The 22978-nt window shown below is 42.4% G+C and overlaps 2 protein-coding genes across 3 annotated transcripts in view; both read left to right on the top strand.

Moving 5' to 3' along the window:
* The first annotated feature begins 218 nt into the window (after positions 1-218).
* On the top strand, positions 219-13607 carry SERTM1 (serine rich and transmembrane domain containing 1). 2 transcript variants are annotated; one of them, XM_088051479.1, is made up of 4 exons: positions 219-422; positions 6811-6912; positions 7590-7677; positions 10936-13607. In XM_088051479.1, the coding sequence occupies exon 4, from the start codon at positions 11120-11122 to the stop codon at positions 11441-11443; it is 324 nt and encodes a 107-aa protein (XP_087907605.1). In that variant the 5' UTR covers positions 219-422; positions 6811-6912; positions 7590-7677; positions 10936-11119; the 3' UTR covers positions 11444-13607. The 2 variants fall into 2 exon arrangements, with proteins under 2 accessions (XP_087907605.1, XP_014116213.1); XM_014260738.2 differs by lacking the exon at positions 7590-7677.
* Positions 13608-16007: 2400 nt separating this feature from the next.
* Positions 16008-22978, top strand: part of RFXAP (regulatory factor X associated protein) — a 56057-nt gene continuing 49086 nt past the window's right edge. The window contains exon 1 of the mRNA XM_088051296.1: positions 16008-16231. Coding sequence (XP_087907422.1) covers positions 16008-16231 — 224 coding nt within the window. The remainder of the gene's footprint in view (positions 16232-22978) is intronic.

The following is a 22978-nucleotide window of genomic DNA, read 5'->3' as shown; positions in this document are numbered from 1 at the left end:
CGTCCCGAGCCGGATTGTCCCGAGCCGGAGCATCCCGAGCCGGAGCATCCCGGCGGCGTCGGCCGTCTGCTTTCGAGGGAGGTCGACGCTGCGGGTGTGGGGTGTTTTCTTCCTCCCCTGCCCCTCGGCCGGTGCGCGTTGTTGGTGCTCTCGGTGCGAGGCGGCCGAGCCGCCCGGTGGCCGAGCGCTGCTGCTCGCCCGTTCCCGGCGCCGGGGCCGCTCGCTCCCGCTGTCCGGCGCCGTGCCGCGCCGGCTGAGGCGGGTCCCGCCGCGTCCCCGGAGGGTTTGGGAAGCTGCTGAGCGGCCTGGAACAGCTCCCGCCGTGCCTCGTCCGTGGTGCTGCTCCGAGGGAGCATCCTCAGCGGTTTGCCCGTCTTGTGCTGTAACCAAGGGCATTTGATTTTCACAAGCGTTTAAGCGAGGTATGTGTTTTGTGGCCTGTGCTTGATCTTTCACAAACGTCTTTTGGAAAGAACCTGTATTGAGCCTAACTCACTTCGCGGGTTGGCAGAGTGCTTGAATTGAACGAACGCTTCTTGGGTCTGAGAAATTGCTTTCGGCGGAAGCAAAAAGGGGAACGCTCTGGGAGAGCGTGGGGACAGCGCGGGGCTGCACAGCTTCTGGAAGGAGGGATGTGGAGAGAAGGGAGGCACGGGCTGGTGTCTTTTGCTGAAAGATGCTGCAGCCCAGGGCTGTGATACCGCAGACCATTGGGTCATCACTGTGCAAGCAAATTCTTGGCTCAGCGGGCATGAGCACAGACTGCCACCCGTGTGCTCTTTCACATTGTTTGCAGAAAGATGACGGGGAGAGGATTGCTCCCTCTGCAAATAAATTGTAACGTGCCTGTCCAATGTAGTGTGAGAAGAGCTGAGCTCAGACAGCACAGCATGGAAAAAAAACAGAGGATGAGTGCACAGAAATGTGCCATTTGCAAGCGCTTAAAAGCTGCAGGCTGTTTCAACATCACCTTGGTAGATGTAATAAAGTTTGAAACAGAAATCAAGTGAAGCAAATTCTTCCTACCCTTGCAGATAGAGGGAAATTGTGAAAATTGTGGTAAAGGGCTGAGAATTTGCCATGCCGATCGATTAACATTTATATAAGCAAAGACAATTAGGAATGCATACTAGCTATTATTAAATTAATTCTTAACAGAATTAATTCTTAGCAGAATGGGAGAAAGGTGAATAGGAGAAATGTGTAAAATCTGGACCATATAACATGCATAGAGTGCTGGCAGTTTTATTATGATAAGGGATCCAGCTGGAGTGTCATGTCCGTTTCCTTGTAATTTTACTTTTTACAGTAATTTTGAACCCACTCTTTAACTTTCCTGTGCCTGAGCAGACCGAAACAAAAGGCAACCTGAAACCACCAGCTGCCTTCTCTCTGCTATTACGGCTAGAAGGGCTCACTCCCCTTAGGGATGGTTTCTGGTTGTCATGTTTCCCCAGCTTTCCTGTGCTCTGGCACACAGGCCGACCTGCCTGCAGGCTGCTACTTGCTATATCCAGTATGTGTGCTTTGCTGTCAACAGGATACATCCTGCAGGACCTGGAACTGCTGGGGAAGGGGTGTTGGGCTACTCAGCATCCAGGTCTAATCTAGTACTATCACCATGTATGTATGTGAATATATTTGGCTTAGGAAGTTACTGCCATGGGCATTTTTTCAACCTTTTCAGCTGTAAAAGGCTGAACTGGGATAACTCACCTCAGCCAAGTGTCTTTGTTCATGATTGGGTCTTACTGGGGCAGTGCAAATTTTAAGTTGTATTCTGTAAATTCCCCATCAGAGGCAGGAAGCAACGGATGCAAGATTCCTCCTTGCACCCCATCTACACAGAAGCAGAAGAGGAATTATCTCAATGACAGAGTACATTCAGAAGATGCTGAAAAATCTAGTGTTTCTGATAGGTCTGAGACTTGGAATCTAAATACTAAAAAGTCAGTATGTTTTCACCTCTACCTCCTGCACTCTTTTGCAAGCAGTCCTCCCCCTGTGTCTTCATGACTGCGGTTGCCTCCTTTTCCTGGCTTGCACAGAGGAAATCCTGTTACAACACAGTCGATCCATGGCGCTGCTGCAAAACCCATCTCTTAGCCTGCCACTTCATCTGCATCTCCCCTCTTTGTCAGTCTTTCTGCTGCTCCCCCTTTCCTCCTGCATTGGACACGTCAGTCTGAGGTTTTGCTTTCAAGTGTCCTTGACAGTCACCCTGTACATGATGTACCAAGTCTCCTGTTTTCCCAAGATTTACCCCTGGGTTTTGATCAGACTGTGCTCTCAGCATCTTTCTCCCTCACGCCATCATCTTTGCATTCCTCCAAGCTTCACCTTGTGCTTACTTGTAGCTTCATATAGGTACTTTGTCCATCACTTATTTTATTTCCTTGAAATGTCCCAGCACATTTGCTTTGGTTTGATGCCTTCAGCAGCTGTTTGGTGAGATGCTAAGACAATCCCTTACCTGTGCTGTCACCATCCCTGCCACTGGAATTACTCTGCACTGGAGCACAACAGTGTCCCCTAAAGCTAGGGCATCTGAGAGGCAGGTATTGAACAGATCACTCCATCTAGCACCAGCAGAAACTCTCTTTCCATAGCCTACATTATCCTCACTTGCTCTTTTTGGCATTTCAGGTGCAACCCTGCCCCCTTATGCTTGCACAGCACAGCGTGGCTCGCTGCAGCTCCCTTTGCAATCGTGTTGTCTCTTTGCCTAAGTTGTTGCAGGCTGTTTGGCAAACAGGGACAATATGTGAGTATTAGGCACACAGATATGCCATGGTTCCTTTGTCAGGGGAGGGCATGCATGCAGCCCGTGTCAGTAAAATAAGGAATGGTGTGAGGGATAGGGATCTTCTGTTACAGCAGTGGGGGGAAACAGAGAATCAAAGGAGAAGGGTGACTTCCTACTTTTCTTGGTAAAGCATGCCATGGTACCCGAGTCAAGAGGAAGAGTTACAGTGAGCAGAGTTACTGTGATAACACATATGTGCCTAAAACTCTCTTGACATTTAAGTGTACAGGATGTAATTGCTACTGAAAATGCATTTTTTGGGAGAGAAAAAAAAATAATCTGAAAATGATGCATGAACTGGAATTTCTGTTAAACCAAGTGTAAAAAATTGTGTTCTAGCTTTATATTTTGACAAGGTTCTCAGGAAGGTTAAAATGAAATCTGCTTGACATTTTTGGGTGCGATACGAATTTATAAAATTTGTGATTTATAAAAATGTGTGATTTATACCTGGGGATTTTATAAAATATATTGAAATCAGTATATCAGCTGAATTTTGCAATAGGAAAGTGTTTTCTTATTGTTCAGGATTCTACTTCCTGGGTCACAGCTTCATTAGCTAAGGACCAATAGCCATTGACTAGCAAAGTTGAAGGGCACTTACTGCTCAGCAGAGCTCCTTGCTGTAGTCTGCCCAGGATTCTCCCGAGACAGGAGTGGACGTGCCCGCATGGAGTGTGGGAGATGAGGGCTCTCAGGTACGCTGGTGCGTGCAGCCACGTCATCGGCATCGGGCAGGAGGATGCGCTGCAGCTCTGGGAGACACAATAGAGACTTTAAATCCATTCTGTTCCAGATTTAGCCACGCTTTGTCCTAAAGGGACAAAGATGAAGGGGATATGTATGATATTTTTGAGGGTTTTTTTCCCCCCTCTACCTGAATCTGAATCTGAGGGTCTAAGCACTGCAAGTTTTTAGTTTCACACATGAGTGTGATGGAAAATGAAAGCAAGCTCTGATAGCAAGAACTGCTTGCCCTGGAATTTGGTGTTTTATCTAGTAGGTTTTGGTCTGAGTGAACAAGGTGCAGGAGCTGAAGCTCTGCCCCATGAGAAGTGTGGTGGCTCCAGGAAGGGTGAACACAGTGCAAAATCGCTCCACTGCCCTGGCCACTTGGCCTCAGTTGTGGAGTCCAGTGCTGCTCTGCCTGTGTCAAATAAAAAAGCTGGTTATTGGGAGCCCATGTGAAGAGTCAGGTGTGAAGTAGCACAGCTTAATTAACTTTTGTTTGTTCAGAGATTAATTACATCACCGCTCTGCCACACACACGTGTGCTGGATGGAATCTCCTGAGAGGCTTATCAGTTGGTGGGATGCTCCACACAGCCTTTGGAAAGAAGGGGTAGCAGGAATGGGATGATTCGACCATGAAAGAAAGCAACAAGGCAGAAGCAGTTGAAATACTTTCATATACTTGTTCCACTGAGGAAAATGGGTTTTAATGGAATTTTCATTTCTCATTAAGCAGCCATTCCACACTACACTAAATTTTCTGTTCAATCAAAACTCCCAAATCAGATGTTGCAATAAGTCAATCAAGAAGCCATTACACAAAACACAGAAGTTAAGGATTCCTGACACTTGCTGGTTTCTCCTCTTCCCTGGCTAACCTTGCCCTGGACCTCCTTTCCAGCTGAGCACCTGGATTCTCTCACTTTGACAGTAACACCTTAGTGGCTGTTTTTGACTGTAGATGTCAATTACCAAGATTTAAAGCTGTTATGGGCAACCAAATGGCTTCATGTCTTCTCTGCCTGATCACCCACTGTCATCAAACTCTAGGAGCTCAGATCTCTTTGAGGTTTCTGCCTGGGTTGAATTTGGCTGAGAGTGGCAACAAAAGTTTTTCAGAGTGGCAATAAGGGGGATAAATTTGGGATGGACACCAAGAAATCAAATACAGCCCATCACTGTGGTCAGCAAAGAGTGGGCTGTTGAGTTTGGGGTGGGTTTTTTCAGCAACCTATATTTTTTCACAGGAAACTTTCCAAACAAAAAAAATAAAAAGGGAAAAAAAGATTTTAACAAACCAGCACAGGAAGGAGACTGATCTCCTTGGTGACTGTGTCCTTTGGGTGAGGTTCAGATTGATGGTCTCATTGGAGGCTAGACCAGGAGGGTTCCATTTCTCTATCTAAGGTCTCAGAGGCACAGCAGTGAGACTCCTTACCCCTCTCCAGGTCCTGAGACACACAGGGAACAGATAGATTCCTACTCCTTGCATATCTTACTGGCACAGTGAATGAATACACTGTTTGGGCCCAATCCTTCTGTAGGCTACTGCTGCAGCTGAAACAGTAAAAATAGCAGTGAGGGACATTAGAGTGGTGCAGGAGGATGAAGGGCTATGGGATACAATTGTCTATGGCAAGGGGTCTTCTGAAGATAAGCTTGTTGATGTTCTGGTCCAAGTATTTCTCTGTTCTTCAAAGATAATTAAAAGCTCTGCCCTCCCTGCCTCACTGTGAGGCGTTTGCCATTTGAATATGAATGCCTGCATGTAGGAAGCCTGGAGGATGTCTTGTGTTTTTCACTTCGTGTTTAATCAGCCCAAGACTTGGTAGGCTCTGGTCCCCTTGCCTTGCTGGAGATTGTGGCACTGTCATATTGAATGAAGGCCTAGACTGGCAAAGTGCTCTGTATATCTGGGGGGAGATGGACTAACAAAGCAAGAAAAATAGAGCAAAATAATTTGTATTTGCTCTGGTTGAAGATACAGACCTGTTGCAGAGATCTATGCCACTTTCCCCCAGTAAAGAAATAAAGGGGAGGAAAAAGGGTCTCTGCTACAAGCAGACAAAACTGAGGGGCATAGGGTAGAGCTCTTGGCTATGTGAGGTATTTGCCAGAGCAAACACATACAGTGGCTGCTGTACCCCCTCTCCATCCTGTACCACACCTCCCTCAGCCTCAGAAGCAGTTCTGGACAAGGTGACAAGGGTGAATGCCCTCACATCCAGAGAATATGCTGGGTCCATCTCTGGGGCAGCTGACTTTGGGGTTCACCTACAGCCTCCTACCTCTCCTTCACAAAGAGTTGTTCAAGAAGCTGTCTGACTCCCTTTGGGTGGAACATTAGTATAGTCAATGTTATCAAAACATTTGGATTTCAACAATACTGTCTTCTAACAGATGCACTAGATAATTTTCTTTATTGAACTTGGAGAGGCTTCCACCAGAAGTGATTCAGTGACTGAAGGGATGAAAGCAGCACAACAATGCATCAGCATCCGTCCCCAGAGATCTGCTTCTCTAATGCAGTCAAACCAAATGTGCTGAAGGGGCAGAGCTCTAAGGTGTACAATGATTGTGAAAGTGTCTTTTCTCTCCCAGAGGGGAAAATCTCTCTAAGAGTGGCCCCTCTCCTGCTTTAATCTGTATCATTTGGGACTGTTTCTTCATACACAAGAAATTGAATTTACTTTATTAAAAAACAATTCAGGGGCCATGTTTTCATTTTAGGTATTGAATGCATGTAGCACACAAAATTCTTCTAGCTATTCTTGTGCATATAACATATTCAGCTTGGATATTTCAGGTATGTGAAAATTTAAACTGCAGATAGTCGGAAATAAAGAGAATGAATAAATAATAGTGTGTAATCCAAAAGACCTGATTCCTGGCAGGAGTCCTTAGGGTATAATGTGAAATGAATTGGAGAGCAGATATTGTGCTCTAGTGCTTAAAAAGGTGCCAGGGAACAGATGTCTGTCTTGGTCCTGGAGCACAAGGCAGAAGAAGAGAAAGCTATTATTAAAGCCTGTCTGTAAAGCAGAGTTCAGGATCGTGGTTTTGATACTGTACATGCTGTGCTGTAACTGGGCAGCAGAAGGATGTTGTTAGCAGGAATAAAACACAAGCCAGGATTCCAGTTGCTTTGGGGGTTTTTTGTCTGAAATTTCTGCCAGTAAGAGCAGTCAAAATTCAGCACTTGTCCTTCCTTTATTTTATTATTATTATTGTAGTTATTACTAAACTCTTCCACTTTTATTTGCTTTTTTATAGGGGCTTTTCTCAGCATGCAGTTGCTTTAGATTTGGGCGTGATCACCAGCCACATCCTCCGCATTGGACATTCAGCTTCTCTTTCCAAACCTTCTTCCTGCTTGTAAGTGTTTTATTCTTTCTCCTTGCTCATTTTTCTTTTACTTTTAAAGACCAGATTTAACTCATGGGTTCTGGGACTGATCCCAGGTCACGATGTCTTTGATTTACATTGATATAAATGACTCTATAATCCACAGATCCATGGGAAATGTAAATTAGAGAATCATTGGAGACCATCTGAATTAATCTGAGTATCCTAATGGCTCAGAGCGTTTCCTTTTTCCAGCCCCACACAAACCCCCAAACAAAATATAACTTGATTTTAATCTGCAACCACACCATCTGGGTACTTGTCATCTTGGATTTTCAAAGACATAAATTTATATAATATTAAATCATAATAAAAAATGAAATTAGATCATAAATTAAAAGGAAAACTTTGCTTGTGGCAGGAAATAGTTTTTCTTCTCCTGACTCCTTTATCAAGTCAGTTGGCAATTGATCCTGTTTCCCAGGCAGAGTGGAAAAGGGATTCTCTGCTCCTGGAAGGTCTATCTGTAATGGGAAAAAGAAGCATGCTACTTACTTGTGGTCTTTTAATTGCCAAAGGCATGGATCTAAGAAGAAGTATTAAGGAACATATTCTTGGTAAACCCCAAGCTAGAAGTCGTTTTTTTGCCTTTCCTACCTACATTTTCAATGAAATAAAATGTTGCTCACATATTTTTTCCTGCCTAGGGCTACTGTCTTATTTAGTTGCATGATATTAAACTGCTACAATTTTCCAGTCTAGAGCATTTTGCCTTTCAAAGCTGAAGCATTCCTGGTACGTAAAACTCATTCAGTCCTTTAGCATGAGCATGTAAACATATTTTTATTGGCATTAAGTGTTTTGTGTTACATGTTTGCTGGAAGGGCAATATTGGTAATATAGGAAGGAAATAAGTGTAGAAAACGAAGGTGGTGAGGGGGAAGATGAAAGAATTAAACCAGGAACTCCCTGGCCTTCATACATATATCAATCTAGTGAAAACTTGCTGCCAGCTTTTGGAACCAATCAGTATGACAGCAGAACTTGGGAGGGGGGCAACACATCTTCAGGGATGAGATGAGTAAGTCTTATCTTAGAACTGGCATCACCATATTGCCTGGGAAGGTGCACAATCTCCCTCCTGCTCTTCCTGCCCTGTTACAGCATATTGAAGTTTGGCCAGACGAGGGACCTCTCAGTTGTAACTATGTTAAAGGCAAATTAAGATCTCATCTGTTAGGAGATGTTTACAATAAGGGCTTTCTAGGATACCTTCTACCTATAAAGAAACAGTTCATAGGAGATTGTGACAAAAGTGTTAATTTATGTAATGTACAAACACTGATTTTCCTTGATGTCAATTTGTCTCTCTGCTTAAACAGTTTGAAGGCACTGAAACAGCCAAGGTATTTCTCAGCTTGTAGTCACAAAAAATACAGGAAGAACCAAGAAAACAAAGTGCTGGCGGAATAGGAGTGGTTGTCTTCACCTGTGAAAGGTGTTTATACCAAGGACATGAATGAAGAAATAATGCACAGCTGAGAGAATATACCAAAGTAGTGGCTCTGGTTGAAAAGCCAGGATGTACAAATGACATTGTGTATCTAGGAGCGCATTTCCTTTTGTGCCAACCCTCATGTTTGAGGATCACAGTAGCAGAACAAAGTTTTGCTCTTTTCTACATCTAAAACCAGCTGAATGTGGAGGCAGAGTCTGTGCCTTCTTAGACTAGCAAATTGTTTTACAGAAATGTGTGAACCTTCTAGGCAGATTGCCCAGCAGAGCAGCAAGGCTTTGTAACAATGGAGGAATAGCTGCAGGAAGACATCCATAGTCAGAAAGGCAGAGTATGATCTGGGGCTTTCAGCAGCGAGGCTGGACTGGAGGACTCAGGGAGCCTCCTCAAGCCCTGTCCTGGCATTGCAGAGGTGCCTCTGACAAAGTAATCCAGATCCCACTACACCACGAAATCTGAGTCCCCCAGCAGACAGGTGCCAGTTCTGCTGTCCCAGGAGTTTTCAAGAGTGGTTAATTGGAAAGCCAGCTCCTGTTAGACAGAGTTCTCCATCTGCAGTCATTCAGGAACAATACTTGCAATTCATTCTTTGCCTTAAAATAATTCAGCTTTCCAAAAACAGATGAGGGAGAGGCAGGGACCACTACAGAATGTGAAAGCTTTACCTCCGTTGTTCATTTCCTGGGTCAGTTTACAGCTCTCAGAAAGACAACAGATTCATTGCAGTTTATCAGCTTTGCCATTATACTTGGAAGTCAGTGGCAAAATTCCCAATCATTTTTTGGGACTAGGTTTGGGCTAAATGTTATGATACTGTATTTAGTTTTCAGAAATTAAAAAAAAAATAAAATAAAATTACCTCTCAAGAAGGTGAAGTTGCCATCTGATTCTCTGGGGGTTATTTCTTCAGGAGGGTCAGGGTAAGAGAGACAAGCAGTTCATGGCACTTACCTTCTCCCAGCAGAAGCAGGAACCTGAGCTGAAGTGGTTGCTGTGGTGCTCTGAATAAAGCTACTCGTGGCTTCATTTGGAATCAGAGTCAACAGTGTCTCTGATCTATACTGCAAAATGCTCATTAAAAATAGCCTGGGTGATGTTGTAAGACCTGTAAGAGATCTGATTTAGCAAAACACTCACATCTCTGCTTAACTGAGGTCCTGAATAGTTCTATTTATACCATAAATTTTCCACTAACTTCAAAAAAATTCCCAAAATTGCCAAAGTTATTCCTCATACCAGGGTCAAGTGCTAGTAGTAAAAGCAGAATGTAGCAGATTTCAAATTTGTGAAAAATTTAAAGGCTTTCAACTTCTGCCATGTTAAAGAATTCATGTGAATTAATTCCTTAAGTTATCATAGAGCAATTCAATTAATAATGGATCTGATTTTCATTATGACAAGTAATTAAGAATAAACATCTTCTGTATCAAAGCCTATATTTTAGAAAGGATAAATTAGCTATAACACATTTAACTATTTCCAGAACATGAAATGAACGCATATTGTTCCATTCGTTAATTTTATATCACTAAATTAAGGACAGTTCAAAAGGAGTATAATCTCATAAGGTTCTCTCTTTGTTCAGTCTGTTGTGACTTATTTCACAAGGTACAACAAATATGGTTTCCTGTGGGGCTAAACACTATTAGGGTTACTAAACTAAAAATGGTTTTAGTTTAGTATATCTTATGCGTCACTATGAGTTATATACCACCACGGTAGGAATATTTTTATCTGGTATTTGCGGATGCAGTTTTGTACTCCTGCATATCTTGCAGGCTATTGGGATGTTTAACACCACTAAAAGCTCCACTATAAAACAACAGACACACTAAATAAACAATAAAACAACATCTGGAATGTAACCTTTGGTCCAAAGCCCTTAGATAGTCCTCTCATGCTTGCTGGGCTGGCAGGGCTGCCCATTGCTTGGGATTTTGCTTGTAGGTGTCAGAAGCTGTATCACTCCACTGAAACACATCTGCCATTGAGATCTCCATGGCAGAATTACAAGAAGGTACATTTTGACATTTGAAACCATTCAAAACACTTCATAAATACACAGTAAGAAAGCAAGTCTGGCAGATTTTCTAATTCTGGGTACCTCTGGCAAGACACTGTGGAGTAAGTAGCTAATGGATTCATCATCAACATGATGTTGAGTGGCTTTGCTCATCTAGGTTGAGGAGCTGAATTTTTGAGAGTGGGTTTCATTACTTGATTAGATTTTTCATCACAAGATAAAAATTCCAGTGGATTCCAATACCTCTGTCCCATATAAAGTACATTTTTGATTGTGCTGTTCTGCAATTAAACAAGCCATGGTTGGGAAGAGACAATTTTAATCTATTAGGATTCAGTAGGATTTCTCCTAATCCCTGCATTTTGGAAAATTGAGATATAAAGGTAATTGCCAGCTAATCCTTTAAGAATTGCATCTTTGAGCTAAGAAATGTAACTCTTAAGACCTAAATTATATCAGGTGCACATTATCTGCTAATAAATTAACCTTACTTTTTTTTTCCCCCCCCTTGTAGTTATGAAGAATAAAATCTTAAATTGTCCTGGGCTCGAGCAGTAAAGGATAAATTCATTCACTGGCTGACTTGTCATCTCACCATTGTGATGGAAAAATGCTCCCTTAAAATAAACCCTTTTTATGCCACTAAAACTGCCTTTGAATACAAGATCTGTTGCGATTTTTAAAACACAAACCCAATAATGTCAGAACCCGACCCTTCGTCTGGATTTGTGGGAAACATGGAAAATGGGACTTTCCTGGAGCTGTATCCCACATCCCTTTCAACTTCAGTGGATTCATCTCCTGGCCGTTTATCCAACGTCTATGTCTATGTTTCTATATTCCTTAGTCTCTTAGCTTTTCTCCTTTTGCTACTCATCATTGCACTTCAGAGGCTGAAAAACATAATTTCTTCCAGTTCCTCCTACCCGGAATACAATAGTGACGCTGGAAGCTCGTTCACTAATTTAGAGGTTTGTAGTATTTCTTCCCAGCGCTCTGCTCTCTCAAACCTTTCTTCATGAAAATAAATGAAAGGAAACACACAGGGAATGGAAGAGCTTTGTCTAGCTTCTTGGAGAAGTAGTGCATGCAACATTTGCCTTAGAAGACTACTATCAAGAGGTGTTTTTAAAAGTTTCCTTGTTTTTTTCCCCTTTAACTAATTTTCATTTTGGACAATGGATAATGATACCTGATCATCATTTCTTGCCTGTAATAGTGATGCTGTCTCTTTCTCACATATAGACGGTGTTCATTAAGAGTATTCCTGCCATATTGTAATACTGTTCTAACTGGATGTGTCATTTCTCTGCTCTAATTGTGACCCCTTCCCTGGTCTTGTGTCAGCAATATGCTGACTATTTTTCTTTTCCTTTTTTAATTATATAAGGACTTCTGGATGAAATCCCTATTGCTAAAGTACAAAAAATTCTGCTTAAATTATAAATATTGGGACAATTAAAAGTTGTTGATTATTTCCTTTCTTACTTTTTAATTTTCACATATTTTTCAGTATTTATTGATGTTTATAAAACACAACTAATTCTTGAAGAACATTGTTTTTGTTTATTTGTACTCCTGTCTTGTTCTGTATGAAGTCTGTATTTCAGTTTTTGAGTCTCTTTGGTTAACTTAGTAAAGCGACTACAATAACAATGCTCATGGTTGAAGGTGTGGAGGTATTTTTGCAGTTGCATCTCATTATCTCATTTGCCTAATGACATGTTCCTCCAGGGGGCAGCTTTTGCTGCTGAATCATAAATACCACACAACTCCTTCTCATTGTTCACTGATACTGCAGCTTATTCTCACTGGATACCAGGACAATCCAGTGGTTTCTTGTAAAAGACCTGCATTCAACAAATACAGGTAGCAAATGAAGGGCTCCTAAACCGTCCTTTAGGCACATGAAGTTTGTACTCAGGTGGGCAGGGCCAGCAGGGACAGAAATTGCTTGTACTGGTGAGGACATCCTGGGCCAGGCTTTGTCCTGTGGTTTCAGAAATGCACAGTGGATGGAGTGGGATACACAGGGATCTGTACAAGGGCCAGGAGACCTGTGCTCTGACCTGCAGGAAGTGCAAGGTGTACCTGCAGAGGGTAGGAGGGAATGGGCAGGAAAAATGGCAGCAGCTCTGCCACCCTTCCCCACCAGCATAAGGAAAGGCCAAGTGAGAGGGGAAGAGAAATGGATTCACAATCTCACTCCTCTTTGCCATGCCATTTTCTGGGTTATCCTTTCCCCTGCTCAAAATGTAACATGTCACTCAATTTCTGCAGTAAAATAATAAGCAGCTTTGTGAACTGGGTCCTGTGGTCAGCTGGGTTTTAAACCAAGCCAAATATTCAAATTAGTGAAATGCCAAGTGTGACCTAATAGAACTGCAACCCCAGACTGGTGCAATGCCTTGTTGTCCTTACTGCACTGTGTGAGCACAGCTCTGTCCTGCCACCCAAGCCCATGCAAATTTTGCTCTCATGGCTGGATCCAAGTCACTGGAGAGACCTAAGAAATGGCATTGTCACTGCCATTTGTGTTATTGACGTAACACAGGCGTAACTCGGAGATGGGATGATCTCAGCAGCAGCAGCTGCCCTCCCCCACATGGCACCACTGCCCAGCAGGCCAAGGGGTTAAGGAACACTTCCCAAACACATTTACACCTCTTGCCAAGCTGTCCATGCACTCATAAACAAGATAGACTCTGCCATTAACTACACAGGCTTTAAAATACAAATTTGGAAAATTGGAAAGTCTGGTGTAAATATCATCATTAGAAATGCAGCTGCTGTTGCTAAATAATACAGATGATGCTGGAGTCGGTATTCTCAATTTTTAAAAGCGGACATGTTGTATGGTAAGTGGGAATGACTTATGGTGGTCATTAGTTCCTTACAGAGGCCAAAGGACTTGCTGACTAATAATGAATGTAAGCCTGCAGATTCCGTGAGCCAAATTTATTTGATGAACATATTTACAGCTTGGAATATTTTATTCGTCTAGACAAAAGTTTCTTGCATGTCACTTTTCACTGTATTTGATGATTGGCCTTGAAAAAAGAGGGAGCTGTTTAAAAGGGATCAGGAAACATCATTTCCCTTCTGAAAGCTCTTTGAAATCCTAAACCTGTAACAGAATGTATTCAATGTATGTTGACTGGTAGAAATAAATGAGCTGTAAATCAAGACAGAGCAACTGTTTGACTATCTTCCCTCACTGACAAAGTTGTAAATTTGTTGCTTCCTTTGCTGCAAATGGAGGAATTTAATCAAAAGAGGAGATGAGATCACAGGTTGAGATGAGTGTTTGTTCTCAGCAATGTGTTTATACTTGCAGATATAGAGACATTTAATATTAAAATACAAACAGTTGAAACCCCATCAACTGTGTTCGGTCACCTGTTCTCAAACTTCATCAGAACAGAAAGTATTTTTCTGACTGCAGAAAACAGCAAAGATAACTGAAAGCACACATTTGATTTTGCTTTGTAGTTTACTAGATGCTATTAATTTTTTTCTACTCTGCGGTGACATACGGGATGGTATAGTCATCACGATTTCAGCTGAGTTGCATCTGTTCTCTTCAGGACAGATTTGAATAGAAACAAGTAGGTTCCAACAAAATAGCATCAGGAGAAGCCACAGGCGAAAAGCACAATGGCATTTTTGAGGATTGCTAAGTACCAGTTCTTCAAGGGAAAAAAAATAAAAGAGGAAGAACAGAAGTCCACCTGAGAATGTGAGCCTGAGTTAACCTGAGAACACTGGAACAGGCTTCCTAGAGAGGTAGTGGATACCCCAAGCCTGTCGGTGTTTAAAAGGCTCTTGAACAATGCCCTTACCAACATGCTTTAGCTTTTGGTCAGCCCCTGAATGGTCAGACAGTTGGACTAGATGATCACTGCAAGTACCTTCCAGCTGCAAATATTCTACTATTCTGTTCCAGCTAGAGTTGCAGGGATATTTTTTGCAGTGTCCAGTTCTGGGCTCCCCAGTAGAAGAGAGAGAGAGGGAGATGTGGAGATACCACACCAAGCCCAGCTCAGGGCTGCTAAGATGATTAAGGGATTGGAGCATCTCTCACATGAGACAGTTTAGCCTATAGAAGGCTCTGAAGCATCTCATCAATGAATATAAATATCTTCTAGGAAGGAAGAAGAAGAGGGAGCCAGGGCCTTTGCAGTGTTGCCCACAACAAGACAAGAAGCTGAAACACATGAAATTCCACAAGAAAATGTATTATTGAGAGGGTAGTCAAACACTGGCATAGGTTGTCCAGAGAGTCTGTGGTGCTTCCATGTGTTGACCTGCCTGTATCTGACCCTGTTTGGGCAAAAGCATCAGACAATCCTCAGGCAGCCCCCTTCATGTCAGTGCAAAAACTCAAGAGGCTTTGGCTCGCTGCCTCCTCCTGATGTGTTTTCTCATCCCTGGAGCTGAGTAAGCAATACCTTTACCCGGATTAATTAGTTCACTAATTTGTTGCTGAAGAGCTGCTCGGCTCCCCCTCCTCCCTGCAGCCACATGCTTTTCCAGCTTTTCCACTGCCTTTTTGTGGAATGGGTTCACATTTCACAGTCAGCTTTTTTCCTGAGCCGTTTTTGGTTGTTACTGAGCCCTCTAATTCAAACGCCACCATTAACTTTGTTAAGATATGATTCCAAGACTGCATGGCATCAGGTAGCTGCAAAGTATACCTGGAAATCTATAGAAAAAAAAAATTAATAAAACATGGATGAGGAAAGAACTGAGGGAGTTTCTAGAACACATAGAAAAATTATTTTGCTTTAGTTCAACAAATATGATCCATTCAAGCATATTTAATTAGAGTACCTGCTGAAATCTGTAGCAGCCTCGCTATTTAAGACTCTCTTGCACTGTTCTTCACCTTAACACTACTAATGGGTTAGTCACGTTTACCTGCCCTGCAAATTACCACATTATTCCCATCCTGAAACAATCTCATGCTTTTCACTCAGCAACTGTTCAGCTCTGTGGAGTTTATTCCACTGAAATTATTTTCTGTGTTCAGCACTTCTCTGCCAGCTCACCTGAAAGGTTTGTCTCTGTAAGCTTAAGTCTTGTCTGGAATTCCAACAAAAGTCTTTTAACGTGGGAGCAAGCCTTAGTCCTCTTCTGTGCAGCTTGTTTGCCTTCCCCCCCACAGTCTAGCCCCACGGTGCTCCGGCAAGGCTGAATCCCCAAGGAAAATCCTATTCCACTGTACTTGAGCTTTCTTCCTTCAGTGTTTTTTATTTTTTTTTCGGTGAGAGCCTAGCAAAGACGTCTGCGTGGGAAGATTATTGACGAGGTCCATGTACCTCCCATTCTACTTGCCAGGCCTGTTTTCGCTGCTTCTGCTGCGGCTGTCCAAGGAGACCGTGTGAATCGCAGCCCGGCTTGGTGACCTTTCCTCCTCCGCAGGCTCCCAAAGACAAGGGCCCCGCTCTGTGGCTACAGCGGAGGATTACATGCCCCGAATGCAAGGCGCAAAAGTAGCCTGCAGGAGCCTCTTTTTTTCTTCTCTCCAAGAAAAGTGGGCTTGCTCCTGGCTGGAGCATCCCTCAAGGTGCTTTGCACTCGGTGATGCCGCGCAGTTTGATGTGCCAGCGGGACCCGCCTGCGGCCGCAGCCCTCTGCTCGCACCGCAGCGCTCCTGGCTCGCTCACACCGCCCGAATGGGCAGCCCCAACTGTCCGAGCTCACTTTCCTGATGCCAGATTCATCTGGTGTTTTCCCGGCTCCTCCCAGCACTGTGCTTCGGAGATAAAAGCAGCATCAACCTCCTGTGTATCCGCTCGCAAGGGCAGGTGAGCCCATTGGGGAAATCCCGATAACCACCGTGCAGGTGACAGCGAGGTGCGGTGAGCTGCTCTTCACTTCTGTTTTCTTTGGTTTTGATCAATGGGAGCTGATCACCCACTCTAAGTCTGTGTGGCTCGTAGGCTATCAATGTGTTCCGAAGTATAGAATCTCCAGGTGCCTTCTGAAAATTGGACTGGCTCCTTTGCATAGTTTCACTTCACCTTCTGTCCTATATAGACAGCAGCATTTGTTCCATCTGTCTGCATTTGGCTGCATTTGTTCCAGCACCAAAAGATGCAGTTTTAATGCAATATACGTCCTTGAACAGCTTCAGTTGAAAAATCAGGAGCAGAAAAGCAAACTTTTTAAAAGCATAATCTAATGTATAGTTTTTTACAAACAAACTTAGAATTTTTCCTTTGTAAATTTATATTTTTTGCCAAAATACCTATTTCTAAAGAGAAAAGCTATATGATTGAATTGTTTAAAATGGAGCATTTTATGCCAGCTGTGATGACATAATTATTTTTTCCCACAGATTTTTCTAGCTAAGACATTCTACTATGTAAGGGGACCAAAAAATTATTCAATTATTTCTCTCCTCAATAAACAAGTGTAGGTGTCTGTCAGGGTACTTTTGCCACATATATTTACTTATGAAGCTGCACTTCTAACACTGAATGCTGATCTGGTCATGTAGACCTGGTCCCAGAGTACAGTTACATCTCACTTTTTTGTTTGTTTGTTATAGAGTATTATTGGTTATGTATAAGATGGAGACTAAGCTTCTAGTAAATGAATTGTGCCTTCCTTCAGCACAGGGATCAGTTTGTCAATTGTTTTAGAATATTAGCCACAACCCATTTCATTCAATCATTCATTCATTCAAATCATTTGCAAGGCTTTTTCTTGAGCTTGGACTCAGCAGTTGCTGACAGGTGCAAAATTAGTGTAAAGGACACATTTATGATGGAGATTGCCCATGCAGTTAATTCAGGGCAAATCCTGCTTCAGCTGCCTGGATGCTGCTACAGAGCTGGGAACCGTATTGTGGGGGATTTCTGCCCAGGTACCCTCCCTTTTTCTAAACAGCTTCATCAGGATGCAGAAGGTGAAACTAGGACAAGCTAAAACACCTGCCAGGAAAAAGGAATGATGACACAAAAGCACCCTAGCAAGAACAGAAGCATGGCAGGGAGCAAAAGGAGATGCAGCCTGAACAACATAAATGGATGTGTCTGGGGCAGGAGTAAATGCAGAAAGGACTACGCTGGCTGGAGAGGCAAGGAGCAGCAGTGGCAGAAGAGCATCTTCTCATGAGAGGTGTGATGAATTAGGCACAAATTGGCAATATTGCAGCAGAAAGTTAAATAAAGCTACCATCCCTCACAAAACACTTGGTCCTTTTTTCTCCTGTCCTCAGTGCCACTCTCAGGGACCACACAGGGACAGTTACTGGGCAGGGGGAAAATGAGGTTCATATCTGGGCAAGGAACTTCACTGGCCCACACATGGGAAGTTCCACCCTAGCCCCAGTCACACGCTCCCCTCCTGCTGCAGCTCTGGCTGTTGCTGCTCTGCTCCTGAATCCCTTGCCTTTGGCAAAGCATTTCCTGCCCAGGGCCTATGAGAGTCCTACTTTTTCCCATATTCTAGTGCTTTTTTTGCTCTTATTTTGCATCTGAAGGGTCCAAAGGATTGCCAAATAAATTGCACTTCATCTGGGATACTACACAAGGCTCTCCCAGGCTGTCATGGTGCCTCTCTGCACAGCCTGGGTTGCTGGGCAGGAGCTGGACAGGTACCTCCTCAGCTGAGATGGTGTCTCCTGTCCTGCCACCTGCCCCAGCTCTCCTGCTACATGGCACACTTCAGCACATGTGGAACAAACTGCTCTTCAAAAACTGTTCTCTACATGTCTAGAGAGGGCTTTTCAATGAGAAGTGCCTCTATCCTCACAGTAATTTTGCATGGAATTGTAACATTGCTGGAAAACCCATAGGAGTGTGCCTAATTTCCACAGTTAGAAGTCTGAAGAATGAGTAACACATTTCTTTAGTTGTTTCTTTAAAACGGAAGCTGCTTCATGGATTTCAGTTTCCATTCATGCTTTGAGGCTGGTTTTATTCAGAAGTTAACTCCTGAGTGAGCATGTCACTGTATCTCTGCAGGAATAACTTTCCTTCACTAACTTCTATATTTGAGAACCTCGCAAATACACTATTTCAGATAATGGTCCTATGTTGTGTTATATTCCTGAAGAAATGTCTAAATTTGCCATTTCAGCCATCACTATGAAAACAAGTGCTTGTGGGGGAAAAGAGTAACCCTGATATCTGCTCCTAACAGTGAGTTAAAGGCAGAGTTAGATCTTCCAGACAATTTTGTTAGACCCAGGTGGTCCGGATTTCATGGTGTTTGTTTTAAGATACTGTCAGTCCTGCTGATGTCAAGTGAGGGGCAAGTCTGTGCTTCACACTGGGTAAAGTTAGATCTTGTGGTCCCATCCTGCCTCAGAAAGGGTATCAAGTACAGATTCCTTCCCATATTGCCATTGTCCCTCATCATCTGCTCTTGCATGGGCTGGTGGCCCAGGGAGGATCTGGAAGGACCACGCCTAGATAAATGTGTGCATTGAAAAGGGACCCTGCAGCCCCAAAAAAAAACCTCTTGATAAAAGTTTTAGAAATTTATTACAAAATATTGCCGTTCATTCTGAAAGTAAAGATTGTACTGACAGATTTGTAATTGCTTAGATCTACTGAGAATTCAGAACAAGGCATGTTGTTTGACCAAAGGCACTTTTTAGTGTCTAACTCATCAGTATTCATTCAGTGGAAACAGAGCTTGCTGCGATGAAAAACATATCAGATACCGTAACTTGAACTTTGGCAAGATCAAAAGCAATTAGTTGGGTACGAGAATCAGAGTGCTTTCAGCTTTCAGCTGAAGGAAGAGAAGGAAGCAAAAAAATTAAAAAAAAAAAGCACTTCACATGATTTTGCATTACAGAAAATTATCATTTTAATGCTGGATTATAATGCTGTAATAAAAGGGTTGTTGCAGAGGGAAAAAGAAGGTGGAAAAATCACAAAGACAGACAGACTGACCTTTGCTCAGCTTGGGTGCTCCTATCCTTTGTTGTCTGGGTTTGTTCAGTGGTTATCAAAAAAGGCAGAACTCTGCTGTTGCTCCCTCCTGTGCCCTAGTCCATCTGAACAGCTGTCCTCTTGAAGTAATTCTGCCGGGATGATCTTCTGGGATGGTCTTTGCTTTTCTTCCCCAAAGACAGATCCCAGCAGAGGGAAAAGTGAAGAACAAAAACCAAGAAAGTTTTAATGAGAATAGAACTGGATATATAAATAAATAGATACACAAATAAATAACCAGAGAATAAGCAAAAGGAGTTGAAAATTGCATAGATAGAACAGAACTGAATTTGCACCTCTTCTGTCTGTCTTAAAAGAAAAGCTTGCAGGAAAACAAGAGGAAAAAAAATAGTTATGCTTTGAGGCAAACCACCCACCAATTGCTTCCTATTTACAACTAGAAACCCGCCATGCAAAATAGATAAATGGAAGGGTAATTAGGAAAATGGATGTGATTAAATGCTTGGGGAGCATGGTATCCTCTCTGCCCATGTGTGTTCAGCTGCTGCAGGAAATGTGCCAGAGAGGACGGAGAAACAGAGCCATCTCTGCAGACAAGGAATAATGGGCAGGTGGACACTCTGCCTTTGGTAACAACTGGATCCATGAGCTCTGAGGAGGATTTGGGCAAGCAGGATCTGCTCCTCATCTGTTTCCACATACAGGCCCTCCAGCCAGCCTCAGGGACTGTCCTGGCATCCTCACTTGTCCAGAACCTGTGGGTACCATCCACAGCCTTCCCTCTCCCCAGCAGCCAGGAGCTGTAGGAGCTGCTGGGAGACTGTGTGACTCCTGTGAACATCTGCACAGTCACCAGCTGTAAATGCCTTAGGACAGCTTTGTGGTCACCTGAAGTAGCTATCTAACCTTTCTCTTGTCTGGCAGGATGAAAAAAGAGGTTTATACCACTCACTTGTATCTGAAGATGCTGACTCGTGTTAGACTGGAAATGTCTGCTGCCATGAGGACTGTGGCAGAGAGAATAAAGAAACAGAAGGAGAGTGAGAGTAAGGCAGAGTACAGAAACGAGGGACTGACTTTGTCGTACATCATCCTCAAGAATCACAGGATTTACAGTGAAGCAACCCAGCTGTTCCCCCAGTCCTTCTACTACTCCATTAAATCTAAAGATAAGTTAACATTTCTATGCTTAAAACAATACAGCTGCTTAGAAAACAGGGTAGGAGGCATGGTTTTCAGCAGAAAAAAAAAAAGATTAGATACCTGTCCTGTTTCTGAAGCAAATAATGTGAGGCAGTGCTCCTACTGGAATTAGCCTCCAAGCAGCCAAATCTGCAGCAGAGTCCTATGCAGATATTTCCTGTCTTCTCTGTTCACTGGAAAACACAGGTCACAATTTACTGTTATGAGCTTGGTGCATTTCTGTCAAAATTATTTGAATTAAATAAACACCATTATTAGTTGAAATGTTTTCTTACATTTTGGAAAAAAGCACTGTTCTCACTCTGTTTTGCACTATATTTAAAAGTGACCTTAAGTATTCAAAGCATGTAAAATTAAATGAAACTATTTTGTTTAACCTTTCTAAACAATCCTGTTTAAAGAGAAGATTTTCATTTTTTTAAAAAACAGGATATTTTTTGTGAAGAAAATTTACTTCAAATAGGCCTGTGATTAATTTTTTCAATTATTTAATCAATCAAGAAAAAAAAAGTCATTTATTTATAAAACCCTAATCTAATTTTCCTTTATGACTAGATCCTAATGCATGTTTACACACAGACCTCCTGTTGACCTCCTTGGAACTTACATATCAAAAGGGAATGCAGAACCAGACTCAGCAGACAAAATTAGTGATTTTCTAATTGCTCTAATTGGTGTTTAATTTTTCCGCTGTTTAGAGACCAAGTTACTCAGTTTTAATGGGAAAAAGAAATATATGCTGGAATGAGAATGTAATCAGATAAGAAAAATAGCTAACTTTATATTAGAGCTCCAGAAACAGAAGAATTGGTAAATGTGAATGTTTTCATTTGAGTTACAAATACCACCGATTGTCATTTCCATTGCCACTTCTCCTAATTTGTATTCAGAAAACCACGTCCCTGAAAATGTGTAAAACATCTGCTTTGAGAAACTGAGTGTCAACAGCTGAACCATGTGCACTTCCATAGAGACCTTTGGAGCAGTACAGAGGAAGAGTAGGACATTTCCATTATGGACAGGGATTTGTGAGTTGCCCACAGGATGGATCTAATCACATTATCCATTAATTCAGCTTACATGGGGGGAAAGAAGAGACTCATAAACATCAGCAATGACTTAAAGTATGTTGGGCTGTATTCAGAAAAAACGTGACACTGAATTCAGCTGCCTTGTATGGAGGTACTGCAGGAAACCCCCATTTTCCTATTTTCTTTGGGGTTTCCTAGTTTCTATGTTTTTCCTGAAATTACTGTCTGTCCTAGGTACTTTATGCCAAGCAATCTGAAACTCTCTGGCGTAGTAATAAGGTGTGACTTGGCTTCTCACTGATTTACTGAGCCTAGAAAACTTCTGCAATAAAAACTGCAGTGGAACAGTTGGGCAATTTGACAGTGGTAATACATGCCTTATCCCCTCTAACACTACCTTTACCAATACCCTTTACTGAGCAGTACTGACTTTCTCAGCATGCAACACAGGCCTTCTGCTGATAATCAGAAACATCTGCTTTAGATCAAAGGGGTAGGGAAAAATATTCCTTGCAAGCAGACTCTGCTCATCTTGGTCGTCTGCAGAAAATTTCAAGTGGAACTGGCACATAACAAAAACCATAGTTGACAAGGGGTATTTTTATCTACATACCTCTCATCTGGAAATCAATATACAGAAGCTCATTTGGGGTTTGAATTTCTACCAGTAATGATTCTCCAAGCACCTCCTGAGTCCTGGTAAATTCAGTGAGCCTACCTGATGAGCGTGCAATGGGAAAAGTCTCTACAGTTAAATTGGGAAATGCTGTAAATACCATTTTGGGCAGTATGTCTGACAGGTTAGATAAAGATCAATTAGTTACAACCTTTAGAGGTGGTGCTGCCACAATTCTGAGCCCTTTTATGAAAATGCCCTTACCAGTACTACATACTCTATCACCATTCATTTGGACTATTTAATTTCTTCAGTTCGATATTAATTTGTATTAAAGATAAATAGATAGAAGGATAGACAGACAGACAGATAGATAGACATCCCAGGGAGGGTGCTGCAAATAAAACTACTCATTGCTGAATATACACATTGAAGGAATTGGTAAGTGAACTTCTAGAAACCTAGGCTTTATGAGATGGGATCACCTCTGAAAGAATTCTTTCTTTCTTTCTCTTTCTTGCTTGTGTTATCCTAAAATATGCATTCTGAATACATTATTTTCTAAGTTATTTCAGATAAATTTTATTTTCTTTTCATACCTCCCCTGCCCCTCCCGCCCCCATCTGAATAATTATACCTCTTCACCACTGCATCCTGGTTTTCTGGAAATGCCCAAAGATTTTTGGGTTTACAAGGTTGAATTACAGAATTTCAAGTAACAAGTTATCATTATAATTTAGGGATCAATTTGCTGCCCTGCAAAATCCAGCAGTAAAGTCTGGATTAAAAACA

This window comes from Pseudopodoces humilis, chromosome 2 (genome assembly GCF_049639895.1).
Source record: "Pseudopodoces humilis isolate 2021_Gansu_Grassland_sample_001 chromosome 2, ASM4963989v1, whole genome shotgun sequence".
Classification (NCBI taxonomy): Eukaryota; Metazoa; Chordata; class Aves; order Passeriformes; family Paridae; genus Pseudopodoces; species Pseudopodoces humilis.
This window is presented reverse-complemented; position numbering and strand designations above follow the sequence as displayed.

Bases quoted from the DNA above. Each gene is read 5' to 3' on its own strand.
- SERTM1 (XM_014260738.2), top strand. From the start codon at position 11,120: ATGTCAGAACCCGACCCTTCGTCTGGATTTGTGGGAAACATGGAAAAT.